Source organism: Aotus nancymaae, unplaced genomic scaffold (genome assembly GCF_030222135.1).
Source record: "Aotus nancymaae isolate 86718 unplaced genomic scaffold, 86718_ANA_hifiasm-v0.15.2.pri h1tg000030l, whole genome shotgun sequence".
Classification (NCBI taxonomy): domain Eukaryota; kingdom Metazoa; phylum Chordata; class Mammalia; order Primates; family Aotidae; genus Aotus; species Aotus nancymaae.
Window position 1 is genome coordinate 6046673 of NW_026988443.1, and position 21911 is coordinate 6068583.

General features: G+C 50.9%; 2 protein-coding genes across 5 annotated transcripts in view; both read left to right on the forward strand.

The window, feature by feature from the left end:
- The window catches only part of LOC135277236 (cyclin-Y-like protein 1B), a 34416-nt gene extending 25358 nt beyond the window's left edge, over window positions 1-9058 (forward strand). For all 4 annotated transcript variants that reach the window (XM_064383048.1, XM_064383045.1, XM_064383046.1 and 1 more), the window contains 3 exons: window positions 1895-2061; window positions 6354-6516; window positions 8049-9058. In XM_064383048.1, coding sequence (XP_064239118.1) covers window positions 1895-2061; window positions 6354-6516; window positions 8049-8162 — 444 coding nt within the window. In that variant the 3' untranslated portion in view covers window positions 8163-9058. The remainder of the gene's footprint in view (window positions 1-1894; window positions 2062-6353; window positions 6517-8048) is intronic.
- An 8197-nt stretch (window positions 9059-17255) lies between these two features.
- LOC135277237 (nucleotide-binding oligomerization domain-containing protein 2-like) overlaps window positions 17256-21911 on the forward strand; it is a 40527-nt gene continuing 35871 nt past the window's right edge. Inside the window, 1 exon segment of the mRNA XM_064383050.1 lies at window positions 17256-17330. The gene's annotated coding sequence lies outside the window, so the exon portion shown is untranslated.

Here is a 21911-nt window from a genome sequence, read left to right on the forward strand (position 1 = left end):
AATGTAGAGGTTATCCCAACTGCTTTGGGGAGAGTAGACCATAGTTGGGAGGAGGGTTGGGGCAGAGAAGAGGACTAAGAAGCAACTAGGCTGTTACAGGTGAGCCGTGACACATGGCGGCCCAGAATCTGAAGCAGTCAGCCTCCCAGTGAAGGTAGCCATAGAGGGATCGCACACGGATTGGAGGAGGGTAACTCACATGTAAGTATTAGTCCCCAGGAGCTAGGCCAATGGCAATTCCCTGGACAAGATTAGGGCCAGGTTGGGGAGTGGAGCCTTGGGGTGAAGGGCTCTGGTTTGTGGGTGTGAAGGCTCCAGGGACCTCAGCAAGAGGAGTCTCAGGTGAGTGATGGGGGTGGGGGGTGGTTAAGGAGAGATGGGAGGTGAGGAGCTGGCACCAGGGCATGACACTGTGAGCAAATGAGAGGATGTCCTGGGGGAGCTGGGAGGAGCAGGATGGGAACAGGCAAGACATTTGTATTGGGGAAAATCTCTGGCAGAGAGGGAGAAGGTCTTCAAGAAGAGGTGATTTGGGGAACAGTGTTCTGCAAAAGTGGGATAGGATCCATCATGCTGGTAGAAGAGTCGATGTTAAAAGAGGGACTTTCTCACTGACCCAGGAGGGCAAGTGGTATCGATGAGTGTCAGCAGGTCACTGGCTTACCAGTAAAGGTGACAGGAAGTTGAGGGCTCACCAGTGCTGTTCCAGTGCTCTCTAATGAGTCCTGTGGAGTTGAACCCTGGGAGGGAGGGTTATTCCTTGGATACCCAACAGCGCAGAGTTTTCGAGAAAGGGAGCAGCATCTCTCCCAAGAACATTTCATGTTCAAGGGCCATGTGATTTGGAAAACACAGTTGACTTTGGAGAACATTGCCAGATCTGAACCGCCAATCTGATAATGTTCAGACAATAAATGAACTCTCTTAAAATGAACTGTTTTTCTTTCACCTTGATACGAAGACTTCAAGCAGCATAGAGTCATACTCTTCTACAGAGCAGCCTCTGAGGTGGCGACACCTCACAGCTCATCTCTGTAACCTTCACTCAGCTGGTCCCTCACCCAGTTCTTTATAGGATAGAGATTGGATAGATAGAGGGTACTTTCTGAGATGATCTCACAAACTGCTTGACAGGTTTCGAGGCACCCCAAGGATACAGAGGCCGGCAGCTCTCTCTGCCTTCAAACCCACAGAATTGACAGAATGCAGATACTGTAGGACAAGAAATAAGTTTTTGTGAAGTGATTGTGGAGACATGGAAAATAGGGGCTGTGAGCAGGACTCTCCATTCATTCACATGCGTTCCTCATCAGGGCACTGAATACAGGGACTGTTTCTCAGCAACAGAGACCTGCCCTTGCCATGCTGTCTGCCCGGCAGGTACTGGGAAGCACTCTTGACCCGCAGTTCCTAAGCCTGTGTCCCAAGAGTGGTTAGTTGTTGTGAAAAGGAGAAGACAGAAGTGTTCTCAGTGTGACTTGGGTGCTACACATTCGAGCATGGCACACCTGTGAAATTCCTATCTGCCTGCCAGCCAGGCGTGACGCTGCAGGCGGATGGCACTGTAGTGTTTCCTGAACAACCTTAATCTGCACGAGGCCTGTGTTTGTGCTGCCTTTCATGAGTGTGAAGGTGCTGAAGGTGCCTTTCTTCATGCTCACCTCCCTGTGAATGAGATTGGCATGGAAATTTCTCTGGGCAGAGTATGCTGCAGAGGTATCTGACTATGACTGTGACTTGGCCTCTCGCTTTGTCTGAGCAAAATCTCTGCAGAACATAAGAATAAAAGGCACTTACTTTCTGGCCAAAACCAGAAGAAGTCTTTCATTCTTAAATGTCCTTATCACCACACTGAAACAGAACTGAAATCAAAGACAAGTGCTCTATTTTGCAGGTGTACATCGAACGCCTTTTGACCAATGCTAACATCGATCTTTGTCCTACTAATTGGAAACAAATTGTCCTCGGAGCCACGCTTCTGGCCTCCAAGATTTGGAAAAATCATCATCACTGGGGTGTGGATGACGGCCAGAATCCCAAGGATGTGGCAGTTAAGACACTGTGAGTTTCTAAGATTTGGCAAACTTTGTCATCATTTTCCATGCCTCATTTGCTCTCCAAGTTATCACTGTAAGAAATATCTTTATAGGTTTCATTGTGCAGATAAAGGAAATAGGCGTAAGACCACAGGCTTCAATCTGTCCAGCTTTAGTATAACAGTTTATGTTTTCCACCATTAATGGGTAGGTCTCGATGTGTTATTGTTGTAATAACTGGCTGATAAACTGAAAAGTGTTTTTCTGATTGTTTTTTGGCAAACCTGTTACAAGTGTGCTGTCAGAATGACACAGTACAGTAAATATCTTTATAGCTTTTTAGAAGCTGCCCGCCAGTTTCAGTCACCTTTTAAGGGGCAAACATCTGGCCTTTGAAGTAATTGGCCACTGTTAAGGTCTTAAGGCCTCTGGACTATGCAGAAGTTAGAGCTTTAACCTAAATCACCCATTGTGTATCTGCTTTTGCTGGTCCTTGTCTCCCCCTTCAATCTGAAGATCTGTTTTTATAGGAACCTTGAGATATGATGCTAAATAGCTACAGATTTCTGTGCCCTGGCTCCTCCCCATTGGGAACATTGCATGTGTTTGGAAATCGGTCTGATGAGTTAGAAGCTTCCGCGTTCACCTCCCGCAGTTTGAGAAGCATTTCTGGGGCATCACCCCATGCCCACCACACTCACAGGCTCCCTGGGTATTCAGACATTCACAGAAGCAGGCTGGGGGCCAGTAGTTGTTTATGAGAGTGCGGGGAGCCTTGCGGGGTCATGGTGTTCCTCCCATATGCACCAATGTGACACTGAAACACAGCTTCCCCAGGGTTCCCTTCCAATTTGGCCTTAGGACTGCTGTGAAGTGAAGGGCCCTGAAGCAGGCAGGCAGGGTGAGTGGGGGGGCATTTCCAGCACAGCCGCCCTGGGTGCCTGCTGGACAGTGAGGACAGCTGTGTCGGCTGCATCTGGTGCAAGACGAGGGAGCAGCTCTTGTTTCCATTGAGCAGCAGCAGAAAAGGTGATGCCAGGCAGTGGCACAAGTTAGTTTTGTGATCTTTGCCCATGACTCCAGATAGGACTGTTACTCAGAATCACCTCAGTGTATGTCTACAATTGAAGATACAGTGTATATTGTAGATATACTGCAGTGTGTATATATCTACATTCAAAAATAACCACTTGGTGCCTGAGCTCAGTGGCTCATGCCTGTAATCTCAGCCCTTCAGGAGGCCGAGGTGAGTGGATCACTTGAACACAGTAGTTCAGACCTGCTGGGCAGCACAGTGAAGCCTGTCCATACAAACAATTTTTTAAAAAATTAGCCAAGTGTGTTGGCAGGTGCCTGTAGTAGTCCCAGCTACTTGGGAGTCTGATGTGGGAGAATTGCCTGAGCCTGGTAAGTTTAGGCTGTAGTGAGCTGTGATCACGTGACTGCACTCCAGTCCTGGGTGATGGAGCCAGACTCTCTCTAAGAAACAGACAAACAAAAAAAACATTTTTGCCACCACTTTGCTAATAGTATAAACCGAGTGATCATTGTGATATTTGTGGTAGCCATTTTAGCAAAGAGCGTGACAGCAAATGAATTTGAAACAAATGGAAGTACTTAGAAAGTTGCAAATGCTAAAGTGAGTTTAATCGTAGTCATCCATTTGCAACCTGTCCCTGAAAGGAAGCAAGATTTGTGACTGCCTGATTTCTCCTTGCCTGCTGCCTAGCCAGAGCTGATTTATCAATACAGGATAATTGCAATGGAGAAAGAGTTGAATTCATGCAGAGACAGCTATACGGGAGACCAGAGTTTTACTATGACTCAAATTAGTCTCTCTGAAAACTGTGGGATGGTTTTTTTAAAGAATAATTTGGTGGGTAGGGGGTCAGAAAGTGGGGAGTGCTGATTGGTCAGGTCAGCGATGAAATCATAGGGAGTTGAAGCTGTCCTCCTGCATTGAGTTGGCTCCTGGGTGGGGGCCACAGAACCAGATGAGCCACGTTTATTTGTTGGGGTGGTGCCACCTGATCCCAGTACAGGGTCTGCAAAATATCTCAAGCCCTGATTTTAGGTTTTACAATAGTGATGTTATTCCCAGGAGCAATACGGGGAGGTTCAGATTGTTGCAGCCTTCAGCCTCATGACTCCTAAGCCACAATTTCTAATCGTGTGGCTAATTTATTCCTTCTGGAAAGGTCGTCTATGTAGTCCCCAGGTGGGAAAGGGGTTTGTTTTGGGAAAGGGTTGTTACCATCTTTGTTTCAAAGTTAAACTACAAACTAAGTTCCTTCTAAAGTTAGTTTGGCCTCTGTGTAGGAACGAACAAGGACAGCTTGGAGGTTAGAAGTGAGATGAAGTCAGATCAGCCCTCTTTCACTGTCATAATTTTCTCAGTTACAATTTTTGCAAAGGTGGTTTCAAATTTGTAATCACGAACACTTAGTTCTGCCATTTTGGCAGCTGAATTCTTCTCAAAACCTGCAGCTAAGCTGGCTGGGGCTCTGATTTCTAGTCACGAGAACAGAGAACATGCGAGGATATGTGCAGTTTTCCACAGAATTGAGCTCCAGGAGCAGTGGAGGCAGAGGCCAGCTCCGAGAAGGTCGGCTCCAAACAGAGCTGTTTGTGTGTGAATGAGAAACACCAGCAGCTATGCTCCAAACAGGCTGCTTCTGTGTATGATCTTGGGAAGCTGAAAAGCATTACGTCCAAGCGTTTAATAGCCATGTGTCTCACCCCACTGCTGTTGACTGTTTGCAATGATCCCATTTTGAGTGTCAATTTAATAGATATAAAAACTGCTGTCCATCAGATTTTTCTTAAAACTTTCCAACATCTCTGTGTCTCCCTAGAATATATTTTCTTACTAGAGAGTAAAACTGAGTAGCCACTATTAGAAATGCTGTGTCATAAAGGGTATGCTATTCAATCATCTAGTCTTTTAAAAAACCAGAAATCCTAGAAGATGCATAGTCTGTACACAGAATTCTTTTCTTCAGCGGTTAAACCTCTATTAATAGATATGTTAATTCTGAGAAGTGCCTTTAATTCTGATAGTAAGTCAAGTCCTGATTAGCTGTCTATTCAAATATTGTTTGATTTCCATTTCTATAGACTTATGGACATGTGAACAGGAAATTAATTTTGGAAGTAGGTTCAGTTGGGTTTTAAGTTCAGCAAATGAGATCCCCACATCTTGGCTTGTAGTCTAACTGCCCCCCGCTTTGAAGCATTTGTTGACTTAGCCAGTGGGTAAAATGTTAAAACTTTCAAACCAAGAAACCAAATGTATTGTTCAGATATTGATCATTTTGAATCAATTAACTCATTACAGGGGTTACTCTGAAAGCAGCCGGAATGACTGTGTGTACCTATTAATTTAGCCTTGGTGAGGGTGGCTGGATGACCGTGATGCAGAGGACGGCTCCCAGTCCTTTCTTCTCCCATTGCATCCAACTTCCCCACATTCTGTTCTGTCCAGGGGTGACAGATGCTGAGTTCTTCAGGGTTGCATTCCCAACTCAAGAGCAACACTGCCTGTGTTAAGGCCAGGGCCCTACTATAAATCACATTAGAGAATGAGTTTAGTCGAGCCAAAATGTCCATCCTTGACATTCTGCCTTTCAAATTGTAAATGTTATTCTTCCCCAGTCTCTTCATAATATTAAGGTGAGCAGAGACCTGCATTATGTGTCCTTGACATCGCCTTGTGTGCTGGAGCAGAGGGAAGGGGATTCTTTTTGCCATGGAATGGATCTTACTTATGTATTTATTTGGGATGAATCCTCCTTGTAGCTTTAGAGTTTTTCCTCCCCCAAGGTAATAGGGTGGGTCTCCATGGGTCCATTTGTTGCCATGGTGATGTGCCCCATCTTCCCGTTGGTGCTTCTCTACTTCAGTAAGTCCCTTCCTGTTATCGTCCTGGTAAACATGCGTGGAGCTTCTTCAGAGCTAGTAAATGGTACCCATCGTTCCTGTCATCTGATCGCGATTGTGGGGTTTGTGAATGAGCGTGGAGTCTGAGTTGTGCAGCTGCCCTAAGGGAACTGTGAAGAATAAGCCCCGGGTGAGCAGGAGGAGTGCAGAAGAGACCTCTACTTATCCCTCATCCCAAACTTGGGGTGCTGGGATGCCGAAGAGCCCCCAAGCAGCTGTGCCTTGTTTGGATATTAGTGTAAGGACCCGACCAGGCAGCCTTTATTTGTTTCAAAACAGAATTTGGAGCCTCCTAGTAGCTCAGAATGATATTTTTAAAGGTAACCCACTCGACTAAAATTGCCCTGCGCTGGCTTTATTGTGTTTCTCCTCCCCCAGGAGTAAGATCGAGCAGTGTTTTTTGGAGCTACTCGACTTTGATATTTGTGTGTCCGCCAGCGTTTATGTGAAATATTACTTTGACCTGCGTGCCTTGGCATACCACCATGACGTGTATTTCACCTTTAGTTTTCTTCACCAAGAGAAAGCACAGAAACTGAAGGTAAGGCTGTGAAGTCACTTAGTGGAGTTTCCATCGGCCACAAAAGCCAACATGTGTGAAAAATCATATTAAGTAGTGATTAGGAAAATGAAAGCCTTAAAATTAACAGACCAAAGTGCTTATTTCTTTGGCATCATATTTGTTGTCTTTTATGCTTTATGCAAGAATCATTATTATTATTATTTGAATGGAAGGAGTTTTGCTCTTGTTGCCCAGGCTGGAGTGCAATGGCGTGCTCTCAGCTCATTGCAACCTCCACATCCTGGGTCCAAGCGATTCCCCTACCTTTGCCTCCCAAGTAGCTGGGATTATGTGCATGCACCACCATGCCCGGATATTTTGTATTCTTATTAGAGACAGGATTTCTCCATGTTGGTCAGGCTGGTCTCGAACTCCTGACCTCAGGAGATCTGCCCACCTTGGCCTCCCAAAGTGCTGGGATTACAGGGATGAGCCACTGCAACCGGCCAAGGATCTATATTTTAAAAAATTATTGATATTCTCACTGCTTTGACCACAATTCAGAATATTTTTAATTAAATTTAATCTGTTCTTAATGGGTTTTGTTTTTAATTTCTACCTGTTCACATAACATTCGTGAATAAATGCAGATGTGTTCCTAATTATATCTAAGTAGACAATGCACTTACCTCTCTTGACTGTCTTTTACTTAAGCGGTTTGCAATTTTGTGTCCTTGTCTATTCTGTGTATCTCGGTGCAGTCCCAGGAGTTTTGTTAGACAAAGCAGTAGTGGCTGAGAGACTTGTGCTTAGACTGTGTAAGGTGCCAGTGTTTCAAGTACTAGGTGTAGGAAGGACATGGGTTTTAATGAAAATGGCTTCATGGTACAACATAAGATTTATGGTTTATGACTCTTGGTGGGTATACAGGAAAATTAACAACTGAAATAGACACAATTAAAATTGGCACTGTCTCTGGTGTCTTGGTGTACTTTGGAAGAATACATTTATCTACCACAATGTGCAAGTACAGTAGCACCTTTTGGTGCTTCAATCGTTAGACTTCTTGGATGTTCCAAAACAGCCCAGCACGCACCTGCCTCATTAAATCTGCTTGGAGTGTGTAGTAACTGCTAAGCATTGGGTAGAATTGGAACCGCTGAGTAAGTTGACTGTTCGGCCCAAGTGTATGTGGATTATGTTGAAGGAACAAGTGCACAGGTAACAGATAATATTGTTACAAGCTTGTCACAATACTCTTAATATCTTTAGGAGCCCTATTTTATTTTTTATGTGACAGTATCATCAAGCAATGAGCCCAATTTTAAAATTATAAAGTAAGTTCCTCTTGGCTCTGGCAGTCTTTTCATAGCCCTTAAAGGAGACTACCTTAGTGAATGGGCAGGGAGTTGCATCCTCAGAACCTGGCAGTGTAAACCTCAGCCAAAGCAGCTGCAAGGGAACCCTCTAAAGGAATCTGTGTGTGTGGCTTCTCATCAATGATGCCTTTTACAAAATGTTGGAGCCCTTTTAAAAATGGTACCCGTTTTCTCTTTGATTGACTTTCCTAGGCTATGTCACGGCTGTGTGAATACAGAGACCTGCATCACGATGTCGCCGTGATGAGAAGGGCCATCAGCATGGATTCCATCGGCATTCGGCATACTAATGCCATCTTATTTTAAAGAGAGAAATGAGCATACCAGCAAAATTAGGATTATGTTTAATGTTTTTTTTTAAGTTTTTATTGTTGTTATTGTTGTTATTGTTGCTGTTGTTGTTGATTAGGATTTTCATAGAGCGGAGACTTCTTCAAATAACCACACTGTGAAGCTGGGTGATGGTGGCATGAACAGTGGGTGCCAGGTGCTACCTGCCCAAGTCCTCCCCACAGCTCCCGCGCTGGCCAAGTAGGGCGCCTGGCACTAAACGTGATCTGCCTGCCTGAGCCCCCCAAAGTGCTGGGATTACAGGTGAGAGCCACCGTGCCCAGCCTCTTCCATTTATGTTCACAATAAAGTGTTTTGGAATATCCCACTGTTCATTTGCGATTTCCTCCTCCAAACTTAGTCTGTGGCCCTGTATACATAATTGAATATTTTCATGTATTGATATTTTGTGTCTGAAGATGAAATATTGGATGAAACATGTTAAAACATTTCATGCAAAGCCTTCAGTGGTTGTAGAGTCTACTCTTTGGTGAATACACAAATTCATCTATTTTAAAAATTAAAATTTTTATTAGATGTGATAATGACATTTTCTCTTTTATCTTCACTTGTTAGATATAGTTACTTACGTTCTTCCGTAATTAATGATATTGTATCTTATATTTGATGTCAAAAACTCCTAGAATATTTGGAATTGATAGTTGAAATTAAACAGCAAAACGAGAATTGCTGAAACCTAGTGATAATGTGCTTATGATGGGTTTATTATCTATTATCTCTATCATTATCAATTTTCAACATTTCCATGGAAAACTGTACTAAGAACTTAAAATTTTCTATAAAACTCTTGGTGCCCTGCAGTTTAGCTCCAATGCATAATGAATAAAGGAAAATGGATTCTCCTGTGGGAATTCTGCTGGACTCTTCCTTTACTTTTCCCTTTCACCTGGGGGGAGCGTCTTGAGGTCACCATGGGGTGAGGCGACCATGAGTGGGGTCCCTAGAGCTGCCGCTGGGAGGAGTGTGAATGTGGAGATGTGTTTCGTGGCCACGTTTCTTCCTCGGGTCTTTCTGGTTGTGATGGTGGCTTTGAGGATGGTTTCTGAGGATCCTCTCCAGGGGAGTCCTCTGCCTGTGGTGTCTCCCTTGGGGGAAGGCCCGAGGATATCTGGAGAGGGATTCATAGGGTCGCCCCTGTGTGACAGAGGTGCCTTGTGCGGGTCCAGAAAGCACCGTTTTAGAGGTAGTGGAGCCTCATCTCCCCTGTAGGGTGGGTGGGATGTCTGAGGGAGTGCTGGAGGGAAGCCCTGTGTGTCGGGGTAGCTGTGCAGTCTCAGTACAGCCCTAGACCTGGGGAAGTCATGATGGAGACTCAGAGGTGCTTGGGGCAGGGAAGGGGCGGCCTAGGCAGTCACCAAGGTGTGACAGCATCGCTGATGCCAGGAGGCAGTTTTGGGAGGGGTCTTTGGAGGGGAATAATTGTGGAGTCCCCATGGGCGGGGAAAGTGTGAGGGTGCTCCAAGGCTGGAGGTCAATGCGGGGTGTGTGGGAATTGAGCTCCTAGGGGAGCTCTCAGGGGAATAATGGGACCGACCCCCAGGGGTCAGGGGTGGAAAGAAGGGGCCTCGGCAGGTCCTGTCTTGCAGGGCCCTTCTGTAGGGCACCTGAGAGATGGATCCCTGGGGCTCCTAATGTCACTGGTACCCCGGGTGGGGTGTTTTCCAGGGTCAGACCTTCCTGGGTCCTGGAGCGAGGAAATGAAACTGACTTCTTCCTCCCCACTGCCTGGTTGGCACTTGGCAAACTCCCTTCGGGGAGTCCCGGGGTTCCTGGGCGGGGAAGCTCCTTGAGCCCTGGGGGACAGATGGGCCACCCCTTGAAAGCCTGCAGCAGGAACAGATGGAGCTATGCACCTCTGCATCCTTTTATTGTGGAATTGGAATTGGGTTTTCTTGGCGATTGTGCAGGTGTGAGGGTGGGTCCGGCGCTCCCCCTGCTCCTTCTCTGCCAGACGCAGTATTCACTGCAGATCTGACACCCTGGGCTGGCGCTGAAGGGACCGCGGCCTGGTGCAGGGTGACATCCAGGTTCCAGGGACTGTCAGGGGCCATCCGCACCCTGCGAGCACCAAGTCCTCCCCACAGCTCCCGCGCTGGCCAAGTAGGGCGCCTGGCACTAAACGCAGACCCACAGCCTGAGCTCCTGAGATTCTTTTTATTTTTGACACAGAGTCTTGTTCCAGAACCAGCCACGCCAGGTAGGGATACAAACAGAAGGAATGCAGACGGCTGGGAAAAAAAGAAAAGAAAATTTAAAAAGGCAAATTATTGAATGTGGTAGTCATGAAATATGGGGTTTTGTATTGGATTTCATTGTCACTTTGGGTTTAGAATGAGTGACTGAAGGTAGTTTTAGGACTGGGATAGACAGCTGTAAAGCTCCAGGCAACTGGGACCAGGAGGGTCTTGCTGACCTTCCTGTGAGACGGCTCTTTTGAGCTGTGTTTGATAAGGGATATGCCCAACCCTACGAGTACAGCTTCACATTCCTAACACTCTGTGAGCCACAGTGGTCTTCAACAAATTAAAATCATTTCCTTTGCTTTTCTGACCTGGTTAAACGAATCACATGGTTCCTGCCCATCAGTACCCCTACGTCAGTAACCAAACATGCGCCTGTTAGCTTGCTGCCTCCCTTTTCTTTATCCTGCTTTGAACTGGACAAGAAATATATTTCATTTTTACAATCTGTGACTTGGGTTTCTGAAAGTCAAAAGTACCTTAGTGTATGTTGATATGTTTATTTTTTTAAATGCTTTACTGGGGTATACTTTGCATTCACTCTCCTTTGCCATGTCAGATCTAGACAACAACCAATTTTATGTCTCTATACATGAGCCTATTATCAAAATGTCTAATACCCAGGATCACGAATTATGTGGCCTTTTGGGTCTGGTTCTTTCTATCAGCCTAATGATTTGGGTTTCATTTCTGTGGTGGCGTGTATCATTACATCATTCCTCTTGGATGGCAAGTAGTGTTCTATTGCATGGACAAGACCACATGTTATGAGCATTCATGTAAGAGTCTTTATGGTTATAGGAATGTTATGTCTTTTGCATGCTCACTTCGGGTGAGAGTGTCTGTGTCCTCTAGTGATTTTCTGTGCAGCATGTGGAGGGATGGCCCCATTTTTGTTTTGTTTTCAAGGTGGGTATGATATTTTACATTCCCATTTGCAGCATATGTGAGTTCCATATTCCTCACTTCTTTTCTAACATTTGTCATAGTATCTTTGCTATAGCCATTTAAGTGGGTGTCAATGAGTATTAATTGTGGTTTGACTTGTATTTTCTTACCAACGAATGAAATTGAGCCGATTGGCAAATTGTGTATCTTCTTTGGAAAATGTCTATTCAGTGATCATAGAACCTCTCTCCTCCCCCTAAATATCTGTCATTCAAAATCCCACAGAACACGCGGAGGGGCAGTGTTCAAGTTGGGGACCCTGGGAAGTCCTCAGTCCACCCCTGCAGGAGGGCTGCCCCAGGAGAGCAGGGCGAGCTTGTGAAGGCCCTGAAGCTCTGACGGCCCTGCCCACCTGAGACAGGGGCCCACACAGAGGAGCTGGTCTTGCCGGTCCCCCAATGTCTGGGTGTCCTCTAGAGACATTTGGGAGAAGGTTCTTTGCCAACAAGGATCCCTGCTAGCCAGCAGGCAGGTGTGTGTGTGTGTGTGTGTGTGTGTGTGTGTGTGTGTACCAGAATTCTAGTGTTCATAGTGGAATTTGAAAATGAAAGTGTAAAGCTGAAAATTTAATCATGCATGATAACACACCTGCAAAATGAAACCACTGCATAATAACAGTCTGCTCTGTGCTAGGTGGGTTGTTCCAGAACTCAGGGCCCCGGGAACCTCCCTCCCGACAGAGCCCTATACAGTGTGTGAGGCCACATACATGTGAACCAGGGCGGTAACCTGCGCAGGAGCACGGACCCATCTGATGCCTCCAACAGGGCTGAGGGCAGCCCCTTGTCCTTCCTGAGCATTTTCGCTGGGGCTGACCTGGGAGGTGCATGAGGCACTGGGGCTGGGAATTGTGCAGAAGCGCAGAGAGCATGTGGGCCAGGAACTGGTGAGGGGGGTGAGAAATAGGCCTTCCCACTGGAGGGGTCTGGGGAGGCACCCAGACCAGGACCACATTTGGGAAGAGAGACAACTGGCCCTGGACATCCTTTCCCTGTGAAGACCAGTGGCCGTGGGGCCCTCAGAAGGGCTTGAAGATGAACCCCCTCAGAGGCACACACCTGAGCACATCCTTCCAGGGAGCCGGGAGCAGCCATGGTGTCCCCTGCAGTCCCAGATCTATGACTGGAAGGTGGGACTCCCTGGAGGAGCAAGGAAGAGGCTCTGCAGTGGGGCGGAGGGCCACAGTCCAGGAGGCGCGGTGCATTCACGCTTGACCATTCCTGCATCCCTTGCAGTGCCTGAAAGTGCTCACCATAAGCAGCCGGAACCTACCTTCTGGGGACCACCAGAGGCATGGGGACCTCATGTGCTTCTTTGTGATCATGGCTGAGGACTGGCAAGGCCGAATCATCGAACACACGGGGCTTTCACCTGAATCAGTGGGTCCCTGCCAGCCTGCCATGACCCTCTGAGATGCTATCGGTTCCGGGTCTGTGGGAAGACACTCAGCCACCCACTCAGTGACCACCCCCTCTGTGTAGATCCATGACCTCTCATCGCAACCCCAAACCTACCAGCAGCTCTTCTGAAGCCCTCCCCTAGCAGAGCTGCTCAACTGGATCAGCTGGACCTGCAGAATCCACTTTGCAGGAATGCAGAAGAAAAGGTGGTGCGTGTGCCTCTTCTGCCCTGCCTGTCTTATGCACACAGGGGAAGGGGATGAGCCTGCCAGCCTCAACTCCAGGACTTCCACCTGAAGAAACTGTCCCCAGCCCCTCCCGCCTCAGTTCCTCTGTAGGGAGTCATCAGCCCGCATGGGAGAGCAGCCCTGGGAGAGGAACCCATCTGCTTCTGTCCGACTTCAGGGCAGTGTCACAGGGTGCGGAGAACCAAGGCCAGGAGGGCCTCGGAGTAGAAGGGGCCCATGGAAGGGCACTGAGCCTGGGGGGCTGCCCCATCTCCCCATCCCCTGCCTGTGACAGGGTGCAGAGGAATGGCCACCTTGTTCCAGGTGTGCAGCTGGATGGCCCCCAGGGAGAACACACCATGGCCTGTGTGTGCACAGAGGACACCTCCACCTCAGGCTGGACTGCAAAGAGCACATTTCTGGACAGGGGCCTGCGGCCTGGCCTTGCGCTCACCTGGCACCCACTTCCCTCCTGGGTCCCGGACGGTTCTGTACACTGTCCTGTAGGCTCCGTGCTGGGCTGTTCATTAGGGCATCTGGGCCTGTCCACAGGGAGGTGAAGAAGGGACATCCTAGAGGAGGTCTCAGGCGTAGGGGAGCTCGTGTCTCCCTCCCTGGCTCCTCTGCAGACCTGGGCCTGGAATGAGGAGCTGCAGACGATGAGGAAGCTGCTTTCAAAAAGGGCCGTATTGAACGTGCCCACAGCCTCTGGTGAGTGACTGGCAGCCTCAGACCCACCTGCCACGTGCTGCCGGGTTGTCCTGTGGAGAGGAGGAAGGTGAGGGAAGCTGGCACAGGCCAGCCCCGTCAGGTGCCCTGAAGGCTGTTCAGGGTCCCCTGCGAGGCCTCCTAGCCGTCTGCTTCCTGGAAGGCCACCTCACTGCCTTCTTCTGGCCTCTGTGATTCTCTGGGATGAGAGGGCCCAGCTTCCCACTGGGCTGAGTGGCCAGGGTCATCCATCCTCCTGCCCTTCACTGACCACAATGGGGCCCACAACTGGCCCCATGCAGCCCAGCCATAGTCTCTGAAGGGCAGGATTTCGTTTGCATAGCATGTTTGGCTTGCTGGGGTTTAAAAGTTCTAGTGCTGTTGCTAAGAGAAATGAGGAAAAGTTGTGTCTTAGTAAAACTCTCATAATCGTACAGCCTAGAGATGACCATGGAAGAAGTAGGAGCTGGAATTTCCTTGGTACTGACTTGACCAGGGATGGTGCAGCTGCTTTCTACACGTTATTTTCTACAGTCTTTGGGAAACCTTGTAAATGTCAATACCTTAACTGTTACTGCTTTTGTTGTTACTCAGGGATGAGGAAACTGAGTCTGGGAGGTTCCTGCCAAGCCTACCTGGCACACAGCTGCTGGACCCCAATCCTGCTCCAGCCCACACACTCCTATTCATCACTAAGCGCTGACATCTCCTTGTGTTTAGATTTTTCAAAAGAAATGGTTTTCTTGCCCTTTTCTAACTATGAAGAGACTGAGGCTAAGGTCCCTGCACTCCCAAGGCAGGCCTGGTTGCCTCCGACATCTAGGTGAGCTTGGCCGCTAGATACAGATTGAGGCTCCTGTGAATCGGGCCTGTGCTGTCCCAACCTTGGTCCTCCCAGGTGCACAGTGACTTCATGGCAGCGGCCACACAGGGGCCATGGTGGCCATCGACAGCAGCGTGACAGGCATCACCCCAGAGAGACCAAGCTGCAGATGTTCATGGGGAAAGACATCTTCTTCAGCCTGGGCTTTCACGTTCAGTACTACTACAAGGACTTTGGTGCGGACGTGGCGGCCTCCGTAGCACCCACCACCAACCTGAATGGTGGGCACAACATAAGGCGGTGGACATGGCGGGGCTGTGCACACTGGGCACGGTGACGATGGATGACCGTGGCTGCCGGCTCACGGCCCAGTCCATTATCCCTGGCACCCCAGCGTGGGAGCAGGAGCAGCGCTTCATCGTTGGTATGCCTCCACTGACGTTGGCGAGACAGTGATGTCACAGCCATGTACCCGGAGCTGCTGGAGAGCTCAAGTTGGTGCTCAAGATACTGAGGCACCGGGTGCTCGATGACCACAAGGAGGAGGTGGAGCTCTGCGCCCTGGTGCCTGCAAGGACGTCATTGGCAAGACAGGCACCACCACACCCTCCACCTGCTCTGCATCTCCTCCCAGCCACGGCTTCCTGCCTGTGCCAGTGCCCAGCTGCCATGCTGGCTTCCCCCTTGGCCAGTGGCACAAACTCTGCTCTCTGTGGCAGAAGCTGGTGGATGCCTTCGTGGACAAAGGGGAGGAGCAGCCCTGGGAGGCTGTGGCAGGGGCCGGCATGGGCACCCTGGGCTGTGGTGGGACTGAGTTCTTAAAGAGACCTATCCTGGAAAGTGAAGAAGCCATACTCATTAGATCTCCCTTCCCATCTCCCATCCACCCTGTGGTCAGTCTCCCAAATGCAGAGGTCAGAGGCTTTGCAGTGACTGCAAACTAGAGAGCAGCCAAACCAGTGGCCCGGTGGGGGCAGTGCTGATCTGTTAAGGAGCGTGTGGACATCTGCTGGGTGCCTGTGAATGTCACAATGCTGGGCTGGGCAGCTGGGGCACCGGGTGTTGGTGCTGCTGGTGTTTTGTGCTCAGGCGTTGGCCTCATCAAATGTCCCAAAGCATGAAGCACTCTCTTTCTCAAAATGCCAGTGGCATTCCTGTCACTATAGAGAGCTCTGGCCTGAATGGAGAGCCCCTTCCTTCTCCCCTCATTCTACGGCTGTCTTCCTGCCTTGGGAGATGTTGGTGTTTCCTGTGACCGGCTGCCGTTGGGTGTGTGCATGCACACATAGACACCTGCATACCAGGCAGGATATGTCGCCATGCCTGCAGGCTGTGCAGCCCCAACTTTCCTCAACCACAGCCAGCCAGGAAGCTGCCAGGCCAGCAAAGCTTTCAAATACCCCATCCTATCTCCTGCTCCACCGTGTCTGCTATGCTGCAGGTACCCTCTCTTTTATAAAGCCGGCTGCCCTTCAGCTGATGCAGCTGAAAATCAACAGGCTGGAGGTCCCTACCTCCCTGGAAAATAGCAGTCTGCTTTCCATGGAGTCTTAGCTTGAAGATCCTCTGGGGCCCAAGGCAGAAAATGAGCAAAAGGGCAGCATGCTGGCATCTCGGTCAAGGGGGATGGACTGCCTGAGACCATTGCAATAGAGGACAGCCCAGTGGGGATTGCCATGGATGCCAGGGGAGAGCCCCCAGCCTGGTCCTGGCAGCTGGTCCTTGACAGGCATAGCTCATGACCCAGCCTCTGAGAGAGGCAGGCGGACATCTCCACAAGGAGCTGTCAGGCAAGGCTCAGGCAGCCTAGCCCACCAATGGTGGTGGGCGGTCATCAGGTCCTGTCTCCACAGCAGACCCTCGGCACCAGGACGTGATCCTGGATATGTGCAAGGGAGTCAGCTTTATCAGCAGCATGGCCTTCCACATTCCCTCAACCAGGCATCTTCTCACCAGGCCAGGTGGGGGCTGGTCAGCACAGGAGCCCTGCAGGACAGGACAGAGCCTGTTGGGGGTGAGAAGGGAACTGGGGCCCTCCATGCTGGTGGGCCTGTCCAGCTATTTGAGCCCTGCTCCTTGCAACCCCGGGTGGCTTCTGTCTTGCCACCTGCATCTCCCTTCTGCCTGGCCCAAGCTTCTCCGTGCCTCCTCCAGGGGTTCACTTCCCCAAGTCCAAATGAAGCTCAGAACCAGGAGCAGCTGATGAAAGACGTGGCTGCCTTCTTGCTCTCCTGCCAGATCCCTGCTTGGAGAGGGAAGTGGTGTGTGTGTGGGGAGTGTGTGTATGTGTGTGTTGGGAAGCAGTGTGTGTGTGGTGTGTGTGGGTGTGTGTGTGTTGGGAAGCGGTGTATGTGGGGTGTGTGTGTGTGTTGGCAAGCGGTGTATGTGGGGTATGTGTAAGGAAGCAGTGTGTGTGTGTTGTGTGGTGTGTGTGTGTGTTGGGAAGCTGGTTGTTCTGAGGACTGTCCGGTTCCCTCCTGGTTGAAATGAGGCCCAGAAAGGGAGGCCCGCTGGCCAGGGCACACAGCCAGGACCGTCCAGCCCCGCAGGCAGGCCCGGCCCCTTTCCTGCGCGCTCCCTCCCTGTCCCAGGTGAGCCTGGCCAGCCCTGGAGCTGGCGCTCTCGGGGCTGCCCAGTCCGGGCAGAGCAGGGGCGGGGTCCAGGCGGGGGCGGAGCCGAGCGCCCGCGCAACCGGAGCTGAAGCCCAAGCTGGAGCTGGAGGAGCCCGGAGTCGTGGCCCAGAGCGGGCCTTGGAGTCGGGGCGCCGGCGGCTCGCGGTGAGTGCTGTTTCCTGGCGCGCTGCCTGTGCCTAGCGCCTGGGGTGGGCTGCGGGGACACTGTGGGCGCCGATGGTCCCGCCCCCAGGACTCCAACACTTGGCGTCCGTCCGAGCAAGCAGTCTTGGCCGCAGGGCTTGGCAAAGGGTTGCCTCGGTTTCTCCTGGGGGAGTCCCGGGTGTAGATGGGACATGAGAAGGAAAGGGGACATCTCCAGGTTGGGGAGGCCCCTGGCAGGAGTGGGAAGTCCCGAGGAACCCGGGCTTCAGATCTCTGAGGGCGCCATTCTTTTGAGTTCTTTCCTCTCTGTGGGGCTCAGTTTCCCCGTCTTCACCGTGCCAGTGAGTGGGTGTGAGAGGGTCTGCTTGGGGGATCCTACTGCTGCTCTCTGCACTTCTTAGGGGAATCTCCTGCCTCCTCCTTCTCCCTTGGTGGGTGTGAGATCTAAGTTCAAATCCATCCCTTCCCAGATAGCCCACACCAGGTCCTGCGCGGCCGCATCCCCCCGCTGGTTGCTCTCTGCTTCTCAAGTTGATGGAGCAGCTGTCTGGTCCTGCTTACATTCCAATGACCTGAAAAGCCCTCCACCCAATCGCCCTGCGGAGGGCCTCTTGAAGCTGCATGAGGGTTGGGGGCTGGACCCCTGCTTCCAAGTTCCCTCTTTCTGAGCCCTTGGGCTTCCTGCCATGGCCTTGGTTTCCCCATGGGCCGTGACTTGGCCTCCTCCAAGGTCCTTGTTCTACAGAGGGGGATCGCCTGCCCTGTCACCCTCCCCGACCCCTTAGTGAAGAAGACCAGAGTGACATCGTCACTGCCCGTACTTGCCTGTCCCAATCACTGAGCCATGGGGTTGCTGCGGCCCCTGAATTTGTTGGCCTCCCAAGGTCCCTCTGCCTCTCTGCACCCTGGGATCTGAGGCCGGAAGCATCCTCATCCAGCCCACCTCCCTCCAACCCAGTTCAGAAGCCCTCTGCAACACATGCCTGGTGGTGGGGAGCTTATTACTGATGAGGTGGCTTTTCAGTGTCCTGCGGCTCTTGTTTCCTTTACCTAAAATCTGTGGCTTACAGATTCTGCACCTTGGTTCCACGTCTGTCTCCCGGAGCCATGCAGAACACATCCATTCTTTCATCCATGCCAGCAGTCATCATTCATGCACTGGATGAGATGCGAGATCGAGCAATGGGGAAATCAGACAAAACTCCCCGCCCTCATGGAGTGCACATTCTGGAAAGGAATGCACAGCAATGAAAGAAGTAAATCTGTGGCATGGCAGGTGGTGGGAAGTGCTCCGAGTAAAACAAAGCAGGGAAGCAGGATGGGGTGCCGGGGCTGGGTATCGCATTGTACATAGCACAGTTAGGGAAGGCTTCCCCAAGACCATGACAGCTGGGCAGTCATCAGGAGGCGAGGATGAACCTTGTGAGTATCTGTGTGTGTGTGTAGCGGGGGGCTTTGGTTTTTACCCTGAGCGCGATGGGAGCACTGGTTTGGAGCTGAGGAGTCACCTGCTCTGACCTGGGGTCTGGCAGACCCATCCATCTGTGGGGTGGAGAATGGATGGTGATGGGTGGGCTAAGGGCAAAAGGAGAGTCTGGTGAGAGAATCAGGACTGTCGTTCTGGGGAGAGACCACAGTGGCTTACACCATGGCCCACAGGTGGTTCAGATTTGGGATATATTTCAAAGGCTATGTCAATAGGACTTGGGATGCAAGAGCAAGGTACAATCAAGGATGATTCTGAGTTTTTGGCTTGAGCTTCTGGAGGCTTGAAGCTGCCGTGAACTGAAATGGGAGTTGCGACGGGGGAGATCAGGAGTTTGGTTTTGTGCTTGTCGTGTGAGCTGTCCATTAGGCATCAGTGATGATTAAGCAGTTGGGAAAAGTTAAGGGCGGAGGTTGGAGTTGGAAATGAAACTGTGGGCATCGTCACCATACAGCTGGTATTTAAAGCCACAAGAGCAGGTGGGTTCATCTAGGAAGGGAGCAATATGGAGAAGAGAAGGGGTCCAACCACTGAGCGCTGGGGCCCCCGGTGTTAAGAACCAGCCAAGAAGACAGGAAGAGTGAAAATCAGAGAGTTGGGGTGCCCCAAGGAGGAAGGAGGGAGCAATTATGACCAATGCCTCTGAGGGCTTAGGATTGAGCAACAGGAGGTCACTGGTGACCATGACCAAAACAGTCTCACTGGAGCGGATAGGGAACTTTGGGGATGAGAAGGGATGGGAGGATTTGGGGACAGCAGTGCAGGCAACAGACAAGGGGGCCTGCTATAAAGGAGGCAGAGAAATGGGATTGGAGCCAAATGAAGAAGCGGGACGTCAAGAGAGGGCTTTACTTTTACAATGGAGGATTAGAGTGCATTGCTCACTGGTCGGGGGAACTGGTCTCAGGGAGAGAAGCTCAGTGCGGGGAGGGAGAATGGAGGATGGCTGGGGGAGGGTGTGGGGCTTGGCCCCAGCAGAGACCCAGCAGGCTTGGGAAGTTGAGCTTCCCTGGGTTTCCCCTCCTCTCCTGTCTGCAAGGGGTCAGTGGGCTGAGATTTCAGCACTTAAGCCAAGCATTTGCTCTTGTCCCCAGAGAAAGCAGGTTGGCTGTGGTCTCAGGAAGGAAGGAGGTGTCCGGGCTCAGGCCTGGGCCTGGGGTTCAGGGAGGACCCACGTGGGTCGCCCCTTGACCCTCTCTTTCAGCAAGGAAGTGCCCCTTTCTCTAAAGGGCCCTCACCTTGGGGAGGACAATGGTGTCTTTGAAGTTGTGGTAACTGAAGGAGAGAGCAAAAGGCGATGCAGATGGATAGATGTTGTCTGAAGAGGGGAAGCCTGACCAGGTGATAAAGGGGTAAGAGGAAGGATGTTAAGGACAGTTTTTAAGAAACGGATAATAAGAGAATATCTATTTTTTCTCTCTCTTTCTCAATTTAAACGGAAGCAGGAAAAACTGAAGCTAGACATAATGAGGAACTTCCCAAGCTGGGGAGCTTCCCGAGCTAGTTAGTGATGACAGCACTAAGGCCAGGTCCTCCTCAGATGTTTACTATGAGACAGGACAATGCCTGCTCAGAGACAGGGGGCTGGCTGAATTGGTCCTCAGGATTCCCTCTGCTCTGAGGTTTCTGGAAGAAGGCAAGGGCGGAGGTGTGGTGATGCAGCTGCTGGTGGCTTGGGCGGGTCTCCCCACATGGCTTGAGCCATGTGGCTTGGGCGGGTCTCCCCTTCCTGGTGTCCACAGAAACCGGATGTCACTAGCCGGAGTGTGTGTGGCTCACACGTACGCCAGGCTGCTGCAGGCTTGGTGTGCTAGGGAGGGGTCCCTACTTACTTTTGACCTGTCCCCTTGTGAACGTGTCTCCTGTCCCCAGTGGGGTTTTTCAGTGTGGGTCATGGTTGCCAGGATACACAAGTCTTTGTGCCAGAATTGCCTGGAATTACTTAGTCCTGGATGGCTGCTTGGCCAACTCTGCTCTCCGGCTCTTCCTTTGGGAATTTCCCTGGGAAGTGGCCGGGCTCGCCATTCCTATGCCACTGGGCTTTTGGCATTCTGTGCAAGGCCCACCCACAGATGCCATGCCTGCTTCCCCAGCCTAGTGGGCTTTGATGGGGGAAGAGGGTGGTCCAGGCTCTCCTGATGAGGAGGAAAGACCAGGTGTCCTCCTCGAACATTCTCTGGGTAAGAGGAGCAGGCGTTGTCCTGGCTCAGCTTGACTCTCAGCCTTCTTTCATTCCTGGCTGCACACATGCTCCCAGGCCTGGGGTCAGACGCGGGATGCTGGCTCCATTTCTGGGTTGTTTTCTGGGGAGTGTGGGTGGGTGGTCATTCTCCCCAGGACCTGGGCAGGGGCGATGGTTGGGGCTTCCATTGCATCCTTGGCTGGTATTTCTACAGCTGAGAACCACTCCAGGGCTGAGCCCAGAGCTTATTCTGCCCCTTTTTCTCCTCTGCTCCCTGTCCCCAGCCACCCCACCCTCTTGGCTCCTCTGCTTAGAGGTGGGCACAGGGAGGAGATCTCCTTGGCCTGAGAGAACTACCTTAGTTCCTGGCTTCCAGTGGCCTCTGAAGGGGAACACCCTCTCTCGCAAGCAGCCAGACACACAAGTAACCTCATTGCCTCAGTTTCCCCACCTGTCCAGCACAGGGCCCCCTGTGCCCCAGCAGCATTCTGAGAGATGAAAGGTTTCTCCTTTTGCTTACCGTGACTGCCATATCAGGACGGGCACAGAATGTTCCCACCACCCCATGCCCAGGGGATATTTGATTCATGAACATTCCCACAGTGCCTCTGTGGGACACAGCACTGTGCCAGGCTCAGGGATGCCAGGACAAGTAAGATCGAGGCTTCCACGTGGCCCAGGCAGGGAGAGAGACACATAAACAACCATCAGGAAAGATGCAAAATCCCCAGGCCACTTGGCATCTGCCCCCTTGAGTGTCTGGGAATGTCCCTGATTTATAAAAAGAAGCTGACGGCCCTGTTTGTTTTCCATGCTTACACCCTTTCACTTTCGTTTCTTCTGGGCCCTGCACCAGCCCTTGTCCATGGCCCCCATGACAACTGCAGAACTGTTCATGCTGAGAGATGTTCTC